Source organism: Euphorbia lathyris, chromosome 5 (genome assembly GCF_963576675.1).
Source record: "Euphorbia lathyris chromosome 5, ddEupLath1.1, whole genome shotgun sequence".
Taxonomy (NCBI): domain Eukaryota; kingdom Viridiplantae; phylum Streptophyta; class Magnoliopsida; order Malpighiales; family Euphorbiaceae; genus Euphorbia; species Euphorbia lathyris.
The window spans coordinates 91390034-91403420 of NC_088914.1; the positions used below are offsets into that span (position 1 = coordinate 91390034).

The 13387-nt window shown below is 32.3% G+C and overlaps 1 protein-coding gene and 1 long non-coding RNA gene across 2 annotated transcripts; one reads left to right on the plus strand and one right to left on the minus strand.

The window, feature by feature from the left end:
* The first annotated feature begins 1948 nt into the window (after positions 1-1948).
* LOC136230635 (uncharacterized) lies at positions 1949-3648 on the plus strand. Its single transcript, XR_010689486.1, has 3 exons — positions 1949-2141; positions 3055-3250; positions 3351-3648. It is a non-coding gene; the product is annotated as an uncharacterized lncRNA (long non-coding RNA).
* A 3483-nt stretch (positions 3649-7131) lies between these two features.
* On the minus strand, positions 7132-9094 carry LOC136230773 (polygalacturonase-like). Its single transcript, XM_066019950.1, has 9 exons — positions 8922-9094; positions 8710-8841; positions 8472-8639; positions 8359-8379; positions 8079-8286; positions 7921-8002; positions 7732-7840; positions 7535-7651; positions 7132-7469 (listed from the first exon to the last, which is right to left on the minus strand). The coding sequence occupies exons 1-9, from the start codon at positions 9039-9041 to the stop codon at positions 7236-7238; spliced, it is 1191 nt and encodes a 396-aa protein (XP_065876022.1). The 5' UTR covers positions 9042-9094; the 3' UTR covers positions 7132-7235.
* Positions 9095-13387: the final 4293 nt, after the last annotated feature.

The window sequence follows — 13387 nt, forward strand, 5'->3', positions numbered from 1 at the left end:
ATGAACTGAGTCATATCTTAATATATGAAAGAGCCACACATTGGTTGCCTTCATAAGATTCGATTGAGTTCTTCCTGATGGGTTTTTTGTTTGCTTCGAAGACTTTGATTAGTTAGAGTAATCTCGATAGCGTCTCTAGGATGGAGTTTTGAGGAAGGAGAATAGTACGAATCGTCGAGTCCACCCCTATGCTGCTCCTTAGAAAGTGTCCTAGAATGATGACATATGCGATGATGAGGATTATGTTTCCTCTAGATCTACCTCTTGTGTCTTCCTATTGAGAATCTAGAGATGACTTTCTCTTACATGGGCAACTTCAGATGATGTGATGTCTGGTAGAACAAGCAATAGAGCCATGATTTTTTGGATGTTCGTTGGCCTCTTTAGCCCCTTTCAACTCCTCTCTAATGATTTCTATCTCTATTACATGTTCGGTCCTAAGAATGTTCATCGATTCCTACAAGAAGCTCATGTTGTAGATGACCTATTTAGTAATTTTGTTCATAGTTTTCCTTTATTACAGATCCAGATAACCCAAACAGGCTTTACCCAAGCCAAACTCGGTGCTAATTTGCAAGAGTTTGAGTGGGTTATCCTTTACGTCTACGAGGGTTATAGATCTTGGTGGTGGATTATAACGAATGGATGTTGAATGACGTATGGATCACAAGACTGTTTAACTGAGTCATAGTTTTAACTCTTCTCTCCACGTACCAATTTGATGTGTGATAATCTGATGTGAGCTTTTGGGGGTTCCTTTCGATGTTTGAGATAAGACAGAAAAATGATAAAGACCTGAACCCGCTCCAATACTTAACTCAGCAAAGCGAAAGGAGAATAATACTGAAAAGTATGTACCTGCAAATGAGCATGATTTTTTTTTACCTTTTAGTGTAGTATATCCTTTTTTTATTTATAGGAGAATTGGACTATGTGCTCTAGATGAGCAAGAGCCCACGTGATAGTTTCTTAATGGTGGAGGTCCATTGTCACCCTGAAACGGTTGCACTAGCTGTAACTATGTTTCTATAAATCAACACACAAGACATAGGTTGAACGTGCGTGATCCTATGGTCATTCCTTCACTGATCCACGTGGCATTGGCGATTACTACTTAATGAGAGATTACCTCATTGGGGAGTTAAAGGCACCGTTAGTCATTAAACTTTTATGGTTATCTCAAAATAGTCACTCAACTTTGAATTTTATCTCAATTAAGTCACTCTGACGACTTCAAGAGAAAAAACACACTGCAAAACTGACGTGGCTGCCACATCAACAGTAGTAAACTTTCATTACTGACCGAAACGACACGTGGTTTCCACCTAACTAACCGAAATGACATGTGGCTGTCACCTAGCTGACACATGTCATTTCGATCAGCTATGTGACAACCACATGTCGTTTTGGTAGGTTAGATGGCAGTCACATATCGTTTCGATCAACAGTGAAAGTTGACTACTATTGATATAGCAGACACATCACTTTTTCAGTGACTTTTTGCTTTTCAAATCGTCAGTGTGACTTAATTGAGACAAAATTCAAAATTGGGTGATTTTATTAACACAAATTGAAATTGAGTGACTATTTCGACATGAAAGTTTAGTGACAAACGATGCATTTAACCTAGACCCGGCAACGCGACACACGACCCGATGACACGACACGAACACGACCTGCTTTTTTAGTGTTAGTGTTTAGGGGTTTATGACACGACACGAAAATTGACACGACACGAAATGACACGTTAATTTTCGTGTCATTTTCATGTCAACCCGAAGACACGGAACTGACCCGAAATTTAATTAAAAAAATTAAAAATTATAATAAACTTAAACTAGGTATTAAAAAATTATAAATTATAATAAACTTAAACTAGGTACATATAAACTTTTCTTATTTATTTATGAGTATAAATATAGAGTATAAAAATAAAACCCTAATCTTATCTTATTATACCTGCTCACTCACTCAGTGCTCTCGAGTCTCCCTCATCGTCTTCTTCGTCTCGCGATCGTCGGCGGCTGTTTCTCCCTCTCCCTCACTAGCCGGCGGCGGCTGCTTCTCCTTCTCCCTCACTAGCCAGCGCTGGCGGCTGCTCTGCCTCTCCCTCACTAGCCAGCGGCGCCGTTCATCTTCGAGTATGCTCTTTCTCTCTAATTCTCCTTTCAGTTCTTCCATGGCGATCTTTGATCTTCTGTATTTATGGAGTACGATTCATGGTCTTTTGTTTATCTGATTTATCTCCTCTGCTACTCTCTGTTTTAATCTCGCCGTTGAGGTCATGAACGTCGATCCGAACCGTCATCTTCAATGGCCAAACCCTCCTGAATGTTGCACAAAATAATGACTTTTTCTGTGAAATTTGTAAATTTATGAATGTTGTGCCTGTTTATGTCACTGTATTGTTCTTAATTTCCATATTATTCCTATTTTTTTTGGTTTACTTAGTTATCTTATGTATTATTGAATCAAATGTATGAAAATATAGTTCCCTGAATATATGCGTACTCATTTTCTTAACCCAAAAGTTTGGAGTTTAATTAAAGTTTGGAGTTTAATTCTTTATGGCATATGATCTTAGGGGATCTTGCATTTGGTCTGGAATTTTATTATTTTATAGGGAGGCCTGACTTTCTAGACTTGCCATTTGTTTAAGTATATTGCCTTACAATTTTTGTTACATTTTTTCATAGAAAAAGTCATTATTTTGTGCAACATTCTAAAAGCATGAAATTATATTTTCCTAAATAAGAGCATATGGTTACTTGCATTCTTATCCTAAATTTTTTTAAGCTTACTTTGTTATCTTATGTATTATTCTAAATGTATGAGTTTACTTTTTTGAGTTTACTCTTTTATCTTATGTTATTTTTTTGAGTTTACTTTGTTATCTTATGTATTATTCTAAATGTATGAGTTTACTTTTTTGAGTTTACTTTGTTTTTATGTTATTTTTTTGAGTTTACTTTGTTATCCTAATTTTTTTGAGTTTACTTGCATTGTTATGTGACTTTTTGCTGTGTCTAAAGAATTGATTTTATTGTCACATAGATGGATCATGAAATGAGAGCTATTAATGTTGATCAATCTGGTGAAGTTGGTGAAAACGGCGACGATGAGTTGATGAGTTGATGGAGCTAAAAGATGATGCTAAATCCAAAAGTGTTAGATCAATTTAGGAGTTCACTTACACATGACATGGTTGACGCATTGATTTGCACAAGAGATTGGTTATTTGGGGAGCAAGGTAAATTTTATATCTTACTAACAATTTAAAATTGTATTTGTTGAATTTCAATTTGATAACACAAATTTAAGGATCTTTAATTTGTGTTAATATTTTTCAGTATTGCGCAAAGATGATTTGGGTGAAGATATTGTGGAGAAGGATGATATGGTTGAGAGCGTTCCTACAACTATGGCTACTGGTTCAAGTTCAATTCAAGTTGATTGATATATGTAATTTGATTATGCTATTTTTGATGGGTGTTAAACCTAAATATTTTTAGTTTGTGTGTTTATGGATGTTTTAAATTTATTATGATGGATTTGAATCATATTTCAGATTGTTTGTAATACTTAACTTATTAGGTTTTAATTTTTCAAATTATGAATTTGAAGGAAAGTTCAAAATATTTGGAATGACAGGTCGGGTCGTGTTGAGCAGGTCAGGTCGTGTTAGCAGGTCAGATCGTGTCAATTTAATTGGTTGTGTGAAAAATTCGGGTCGTGTTGAGCAGGTCAGGTCGTGTTAGCAGGTCAGTTCGTGTCAATTTAATTGGTTGTGTAAAAAATTCGTGTCGTGTCGTGTTTACCGTGTCAAGAGCAGGTCGTGTTCGTGTTCGGATTTTATGACACGAAACGTTTTCGTGTCGTGTTCGTGTTTCAGGTTTTGACACTAACCCGAAAATTGACACGAACACGACACGAACACGGAAATTGCCAGGTCTAAACCCCATTGGATCACATGTAATACGATAATTGTATATAATATCAATAAAAATATTTTATTTTTAACTTAAAATCCAATTCACACCTTAACCTTTATCCGAAAAATCAATTGTATCCCCAACTTTTCAAAATTATCAATTAAGTCAATAATCAATGTTACTTTTACAAATTGGAAACCTGCCTAAAGGTGCCTAAAACGTAGAGTAACCATGTTAATAGTCAAAGCACCAAAAAGTATAAAACAAACAATAAAATGAGGCCCACGAGAATATTCAATGGCTTTGGATATTATTATACTTTTTGTTGCTTTAATTGTTGGCAGCCTTCCACTTTGTGTTTTAGGCATAGATTAGGGATTTAATTGATAAAAATAGTATAGTATAGGGACTTAACTGATAATTTTGAAGTTAGATATTCGATTGAAATCTTAGATTAATTGATAATTTTGAAGTTAGATATTTGATTGACTTCTTGGATGAAGATTATGAGCGGTTTGTTGGTTGAAAAATATTATATATATATATATTAGGGTAATTAATTTATTAGTTCTTATATTTTGACAAAACATACGGTTTAGTCTTTGTATTTTTAAAAATACATGATAAAGTCTCTAAATTTGTTTTTCGATGAACTGTTTAGTCTCTGCCGTTAGACTCTTATAAAAAATTTGTTAGTCAATTTGAATGTGCGTTCTTTTCCTTTGTTTTCATTTCCTTTAAACTCTACTGCATCTCAAATTAACTATGAGTGTTATTCTTCTTGATTTTCTTCTTAATCGTTCAAATTTGTAAGCATTGGGTCTGTTCTTTTTCTTGTTCTCCATATAAATAGCTTCTTCTTCTAAATTGGATTTCCTCTTCTGAAATTTGAAGGTAAATAGTAAATGGTAATTTAGTCATTTCTGAATTCATAAACGGTAAAAAATCTAACAAACAGATGGAAGGACTAAACAGTTCACTGAGAAAAAAGTTAGGAACCTTACCATATGTTTTTGAAAATACAAGAACTAAACAGTGTGTTTTGTTAAAATATTGGGACTAATAAATTAATTACCCATTTTTTTATTTACTTAGTAAAATAAGTTGATGAAATTTTTTTGAATTAACTAATTGAATGAGTGAGAAAAATATTTTACCTAATTTTAAAAATAAAATATGTTTCTAATCTTTTTGAAACTCTATTTCATTTCTTTTAAGAGTATTCACTCATCATTTTTCTCATATTTTAATATTATTTTATCCAAACACAGAAAATATTATTTTCAATAAAAAATATTCCATACCTGATATTTTTCAGAATATATTATTTTTCGATAAATAAATGTATAAATTGATTATATTCTTTGTTTTTAGCTTATTACAAAAATAAATGAAGGTGTGACAATTATATATAAAAAAAAAAAAATTAACAAGTCAAAACAAGTCACGGAATAACTGCTCAAATCCTTTGCAGAAACCGGAAAAAAAAAACTTCTTTCTTTTTCCTTTTTCTATCAATCTTCCTATTTTGTTGATCTACTTTGAGTAGGATGAAGGATCTTCCTTCTTCCTCCTCACACCGGGTTAGATTTCTTTAATTTTTTTATTGCTTTTTTAGTCTGTATTCATATATTTCTTCGAAACTCTTTATCTGTCTGATTGTATATGCTCTCTATTATTCTGTCGTTTATGCTTTTTTCGGATTTAGCAAGAGCGGAAATGGTTTATCTTATCCGCGGATCAATAAATCTACGTGGTTGCAACAAAAAAAGGACTCAAATCCGAATATTCGGAATGGTCTAAAGGATGAAGTTTGGATTGCAGATGTCTTTCTACAGATTTGAATTAACGAGGAATATATTGTTGTTTTGTGTTTTTTGTACCCTTTATGGGTTTTTTTGCTCTCTGTAGTCATTTTCTGTATTTGCTTTAGTCTGTAATCATGTGAGATTTTATTCCTTACATTATACTTGTTGTACTTCTTTATTTTTTATCTAATGAAATTTCAAATATTTTTCTTAAAAAAAAAAAATTAAAAAAAAATAAATACAGAAAGAATATCGCTCCTAGAAACTTCGTTCAAGGTTAGTGACAATATTTTATCTTTCTTGATGAAATCTTACTTTGATTTTTTTTCTGGCTCTCTAAGTTTAAGCTTCAAAATCAATTAGGATCGTAAAATTATCAATGAGGTTTTTAAATTAAAAAAAATCATTAATTGAATTTTCATTCTAAACAAAAATAGCAATTGAGTTCTCATCGAAAATTATTCGGCTGAGCAATTTTAGATCATCTTCCTCAAATCCATTTTGAGTTACTATAAAAATCATTATTGTTCATGTCAAATAGTCACAATTTTCTGATTTTATGATAGAATGATGATTCAATTGATAATTTCTGCTTAGTTCAGAAACCTAATTGATGATTTTGATAATTTGAAGTTCTAATTGACTTTGAAGTTTTAGTTCAAGAGCTCAAATGAGTGTTATGCTAAGAAATTATAATGAATAATATTTTAATTTTGGGTTGAATTGTTGATTTTTACTTGGTTCGGGGATCCAATTACTGATTTTGGTAGAACAAGTTTCTAATTGGCTTCGACGGATTTAGTTTGGAAACCAAATGCGTGTTATGCCAATAATTTAAAGGCATAGATGTAAAATTGCTTCTGACTGTAAACGTTAGGGGTATTTTTACACCTTATCCTCGAATTAAAAAAATTTGAATAATAAAATGAAAAATATAAAAAGAAAAGAAAGGTAAGACAGCAAAGCTAGTACAATGTGGATGGTAGTGTCCCCACTTGCAACCTTTATTTGCATGTTGGAGCATTTAATTTTTCTTTTTTCTTTCTTTTCACTATTTTTTTATTTTTAAATTTCTTATATTATGCCACATCATAGCGACACATCATTTGTATAAATCTATCATCATTTTATTTTTTCATATACATAAATTTGAACTTTGAGTTGAGGGCAGAATTCGTTTCAAACTCTCATCTTTGCGAGTGTAATACACTCTCCTCTTTTCAACAATTAACCATTAAAAGTTTATTAGTTTTAATAGAAGAAAAGAAAAAAAAAAAATAGAAAAACACAAAGATGTATTCTCATATTTGCTTTAACCTTACTTGATTTAAAAAAGAAAAATGACAAATAAAAATTATCTAACAAATCCAAAGTCGTAATAGTGTACAAATGCAATTAATCACCCAAGAAATAGAAAATCATAAATACAAATTCATTAAAATAAAGAAACACAGTTGGGTGATTGTAATATATATACAATACAATACAAGGGAATTTAGAGAATTGAAGTAGTCGAGCATTGAGGAGAAACATTTGGTAAAACTGGCATATTAACATTAATGCATGAAGCTTGAGCAGTTTGATGTTGTTGAGTTGATAAAATAACATTTTGCAACATAATTTTCTGACAAGGAAATGTGTTGCTACAATCAAATTTCATGGCCACCTTTGAAGAACTTGTTCCTCTTATGTTTCTGTATATTATATTGCTTACGTGCACTGCTGATTTCTGCAATCAATAATGAGTGAGTGTCGTGTGAGAGAGTGTATATATATGAATTACTAATATATTACCTGTTGTGGACATGGATCGTCTTGATCACAGTAGTTTTGATCCACAATTATAGGATTAGTCACATTTTTCATTAGTATGTTTTCAAATATTATGTTTTTGGCATACCCAGAGCCTCCCTGAAAAAAGTAATCATATGGGCTTGTTTTAGTAGGTAGTGAAATTAATTAATTAATGTAGGAGGAAGGAATTAACAAACCTGCCAAGTCTTAATTCTAACCCCATTAGTGGTGCCAGAAAAAGTAGCTCTATTAACAAACACATTTGAAACTTGAGCCTCTGAATGACCTGCTCCTAAGCTACCAATGCTGCACTTCCAATTCAATTAATAATTCAATTTAGCTTCAAATACACTTGAATTGAACACATGCACACATACATTGCATACCTTATTCCATGCCCTGGTCCACAACTTATATCTGTGGCTTCTACATTCTTTGATCCACTTACTATTGATATGCAATCATCACCTTCATTAAAAAATCAATTAACAAAGATTATTCATGATCACCACACCACACCCCTATTCTCAACTCTATAAAATACCTGTTCTTATCACACACTTTCTTATCCGAATATTTTGTGTGCCAGTCACATGAATTCCATCAGTATTAGGACTATTCCCGGGAGCAGTCACTTTAAGCTTCAAAATCCGCACATTCACACATTTTTGAATACTTATGTGCATTTGTTGTGCATTTTTTAACCATAGATTTGATACTATTAGATTCTTGCATTCATAGAAAGTTACAGCCTGCAAATATTCTCTCGAATTATATTTGGAAAATGAGAGGAAATTTAAACAAGAGGGTAATGAATTACTTACAGTTGGTGCATGTTTGCAAGGCTATATATATGCCGAAGAGAAAAGAATAACCATAATTAGTTATAATATATAGAAAATTGAGGATTAAATTAAGAAAGAGGGAGGGGAGGGACCTTGGTTTTGTCAAATTTGCAAGAATTTATCCACCAAATTCTTCCATTTCCATTGATGATTCCACCACCTTTAACTCTTAGATTTTGTACATTATAAAATACTATCCAATGTCTTGTATCCTCTCCATAATCCTCCATTTTATTTGAAGCTTTCACCGTTCCATGAATCTGTCAACAATATGTAGTCATGGCATGGCATCGATATAGAAGAAATACAGAGAGAGATAAGAAAACTGACCTTAAAAATGATATCAGATTGACAAGGGCCTGAAAATGTGAGTGGTTTGAGATGATAAATATTGTTGTTAGGGACAATCAAAGTAACACTTGTTTGAGAAGAACAAGCCTCCTTCCATGCTTTCTCAAATGCCTAACCAAAATTCCAACCAAACATTTCCAATATTACACCAAATATATTCACTTTAATTATGTCAAATCAATGTTATATACCTCAGAATCATCAATAATTCCATCAGCTTTAGCTCCAAAATCATCAACATTTACAATCTTTGATGCAGTTGAAGGACCACTTGCCATTCTATAATTGTAATCTGACCCCAAACAACACATGATAAAGAATGAGCCTAGGAGGAATACAAGAAACAACTGCCTTAGTGGCTCCATCTCCATATGCTGAATGATAGATAGATAGATAGATAGATTGAACAAATATATATATCATGGTTTTAAAAACCGGACCGGACATCAAACCGGTGTGGTAAAGGGTTCAGGGATCAATGGATTCAACCGGTTGACTCGGACCGATTGAACCGGATGACGTCATAAATAATATATATATAAATTAATAGTTTTTGTTTGAAATATATATAATTAATTACAAATCATATAACTAAAAAAATCTGCCCAGATTTTGTAGAGGCAAATTTTACAAATCAGATCATTAAAATAAAAATATTACAAATTCCATAAGAAATTATAAGTTAAAAATTAAAATAAAAAGTATATAAATGTGAAATAAAAAATTTGTAGGCCTATTGAAATAAAAAGTATATAAATGTGAAATTATCAAGTTTTTTTTTTATTTCATTAAGCACCACAAAAGATATCAGTTTTTACAAAATAAATAAATAAATAAAGTAGTGAATGGGTAGGTTATAAATAGATTAGTGGCAAATTGAGAAGAGTAGTAGAGGTCAATTGGGTAAAAGGTCTGCTAAGAAATAAGTGGGCTAAGTTATCAATTGGTCCTTCAAAGTTTTATGTTTTTATAATTAATACCCCGCCAAATTAAATCAGCAGCTTTTGTTGTTCAATTTCGAAAAAGTAGAATATAAACCGGGGTGAAACCGGGTCGTCAGGTTGATTCTGGTTCGCTGGTTTCACCCGGTTCGCAGGGGTCACTAGTAGTGACCCCTATATAGCATAACTGGATTGGATACCTAGCCGGTTTTCGGTTAACCCGGTCCAACCGGCCAGTCCGGTCTGATTTTTAAAACCTATATATATATATATATATAGGGGATTAAGTTGAACAAGGAATCACTGCTTAATTAAAGCATGTTCTTTATGACACAAAAAGGATGCAATTTGAGATTTAGACGAAACAATTATTTGACCACTTTATTTTTACATTTTATATTCATTAATAACAAACAAATATTTAGTTAACTATCCATTTTATTTTATTTTATGCCCCCTCCTCCTTAGTGATATACTACCTTACATATGCACCAAAACCTCTTTTTTCTCCAACTCTTTCGTTAATCTTCAACAATCGGGCTCAACCTGCTAACCATTACTTTTAAAAATTAATTAAAAACTCGTATTACTTTTTGAAAATTTAAAACCCCGTTTGTTTGTTTGCATTTTTTTTATTTTTCCATATTTATATACTTAAAAAAATAAGTCAATAAAAAATTTTAAATTAGTCAACATGAAAATTTATCAAGAAACACTTTTTAAAACAGTAAAACATTTTTCTAAACTTTTGGAACCATAATCCATTTCTTCTTACCCTTTGAAAACAGTAGTCACCCACAACTTCTTCTCATTTTTCGGTGTTGTAGCCAAACATCGAAAAATATTTTATTTTCCAATATAAAAAATTTCACTACCCAAAATTTTTCAAAACACAATATTTTCCGACAAACAATCATAATTCACTAAAACATGGTGATTATGAATCCATATTAGGTTATAGTTGAAAAAGATAATTCCAATTTCTAAATAATGTATATCTGGTTTATAATTTTAAACTTTATATATATTATGTATTCACCTTACCAATTCAAATTCTTTGATTGAACTAAATGACCCATAGATCCAATTTTTAATATTTTGTCCAGTTCTGACAACATTAAAACCCAAAAAGATCTCATCGCCTTTAGTGTTCGTTTGGTTTTTATAAAAAAAAAAAAAATTCTTTTATTCACTTCTATAATATAAATTTTAGTTCATGTTCGAAAACAATTATGGATAGATATTTAAAAAATATATATTAGATAACTTCTAGCTACCACCTACAATAAACAATTTTTATATCAAATGAGCGTATAAAGATGTCGCTAAAAGAAATTTACATTTCAAATGTTGGTACTGTTAATCCGTCACAATTAGGCATCATCTCATATTTCCATCTGATTCATGTGCTATGACATACCCAAAAAAACGAGGAGTAGCAAATCAGGCAGGGACGGAACTAGGGGGGTTGGGATAGGCTCGAGCCCCGGCAAGCCGCCGGAAAAATTGAGAATTTTTTTTTAGTAATGATATATGATAATATTTTGGAGGAGATGGTTAAAGATGTTTATTTCTATTTGAGAGGTTTTATGTTCGACTCTCTCCAACCTTATTTTTTAAAAAAAAGTTTTTATTTATTTTAATTTTATTTTTCAATAATTATAAAAATATGTTATCATTATTAATTAATTTAAATGGACTCTTTATTTTTATTTTAATAACACTTTTGAATTCATTTTTAATATGTCTATCCCGTTAAAAAAAATAAACATATTTAATATTGATTTTTATTATGTTTTTACCATTAAAAAAAAGTAAACATGTTTAATTTCTATTAGTTCAATACTAGTTTCTAAAAAATGATAACATTTTTACACTTTTAATGCGTTGGAGGCTAAAAAATCTTTGTCCAGCCCTAACGGGCTGGACTTTGAAAATTTACTATCAACCATACGGTTAAAATTAGCCCTCCAAATTTTAATTCCTGGTTCCGCCACTGAAATCAGGTAACTTCTTTAATTCGAAAACTCTTTCTCAAAAACGCAATTTCCATCTTTGCTCCAGAATGAAAAGGAGATGATTTCAAAAAAGAAAAAGGAGATGAGAGCATATGGTTGGATCGTAATTTGGAAATTTAGACCACAGAGCGAGGGACAGGGGGAAGATCAGCGCGCATTTCTGGCTAGTGCGTGTCTCTGCTGAGATTCTGGTAATCTCGACAGTGATAGAAACTTGCTTCTTGTCCTTGGCGAATTGTTTCAGGTTTTCGGACGCGACTTCTAATTCTCGGACGTGACTCCACTTGAAAGCTTGCTATCTTGCTCAATTTTAATCCATTTTTGCTCCGATTTAGCTTTTTCCAAATAATTAATACCTTGCAAACAAACATCAAATACTCATGTAAAATCTTTCCAAAATAAAGTAATTAACACACAATTTACATGAAATCAAACACAATTATGCATGTTAAATTAGGTACATTCTGGACTTATCAGTAATGGGCTGAAGGGTTCTGGAGGAGGAGTCTTGGGTTTTTCTGGCGAATCTTCATAATCCACCAGCTCTTCCTCCGGTGAGGAAGGATTTACTTCTGAAGAGCGGAGATTCTCACTCTCGGAAGCACTTGTTGATGTTCTATCTTTATGGTCAGACTCCATTGATGAAGCTTAAGGATGAACTTGGAAGCTTGAAGATGAACTTTTTGAAGAGTGAAGTTCACATAGAGAAACAGAGAAGCAAAAGAAATTTCAAGCTCAAAAGAATTGTGATGTGATTTATCTTCCTTTTATAGGCAAATTAGGGCAGGTGAGAGGTCAGAATATCAGAGTTCTCAAGGACAGAGGCAATTATGACCTAGATTCTGACATTATGTCAGTGACAGTGCAAAAATAGGCTATAGTTAATGATGAATTTGTCGTTTCTAGTTCTTAGGCTTAATAGGCATACTAACCCTAGAAGACGTGGCATGCAATCAGAAGAGACATGTAGCAAGAAGCATTTATCATTAAAAGCATACTTATGTGGCACACAGAGCTACTGAAGAGGATTGAACATATTGATTCTCTTAGAGCATAGAATTTCTCTCTTTCCATAGGCTTTGGGAAGATATCCACAAGCTGTGCTTCCGAAGATACATAGATTGGCTAGGTTTCTCCTTTAAGAACATGATCTCTGATGAAGTGATGCCTTATACTAACATGCTTCATCCTGTTGTGCTGGATTGGATTTTTGGAAAGATCAATAGGACTCTTATTGTCACACATGACATCAATGCTCTTGGTCCTGACTCCAAAATCTTCTAGTTGTTGATTGATTTAAAGGATTTGAGCAACACAGCTTCCAGCAGCAATGTACTCTGCTTTTGTGGTTGACAGAGCCACTAAGGATTGATTCTTATTGAACCAAGATACCAAGCTGCTTCCGAGAAAGTGACATCCACCAGAGGTACTTTTTTCTTCCAGCTTATCTCGTCCATAGTTAGCATCTGTATATCCTAGAAGGGTAAAATCAGAGGTGTTGAGATACCAGAGGCCTGCATTCACAAAACTTTGCAAATACCTAAGCATTCTTTTCACTACTATGTAGTGTAATTCCTTAGGGTTAGATTGATATCCAGCACAATAACATACAGAGAATTGTATATTTAGTCTAATTGTAGTTAGATAAAGTATGGAACCAATCATACCACTGTACAATTTGTTGTCTACTGACTTACC

Bases quoted from the DNA above. Each gene is read 5' to 3' on its own strand.
- LOC136230773 (XM_066019950.1), bottom strand. From the start codon at position 9,041: ATGTGTTGTTTGGGGTCAGATTACAATTATAGAATGGCAAGTGGTCCT. The intron at 8,380-8,471 runs GTCCCTCCCCTC...GCATATATATAG, and splicing joins GCAAATTTGACAAAACCAAG to CCTTGCAAACATGCACCAAC. The intron at 8,287-8,358 runs GTAAGTAATTCA...GAATATTTGCAG, and splicing joins CTTGCAAACATGCACCAACT to GCTGTAACTTTCTATGAATG.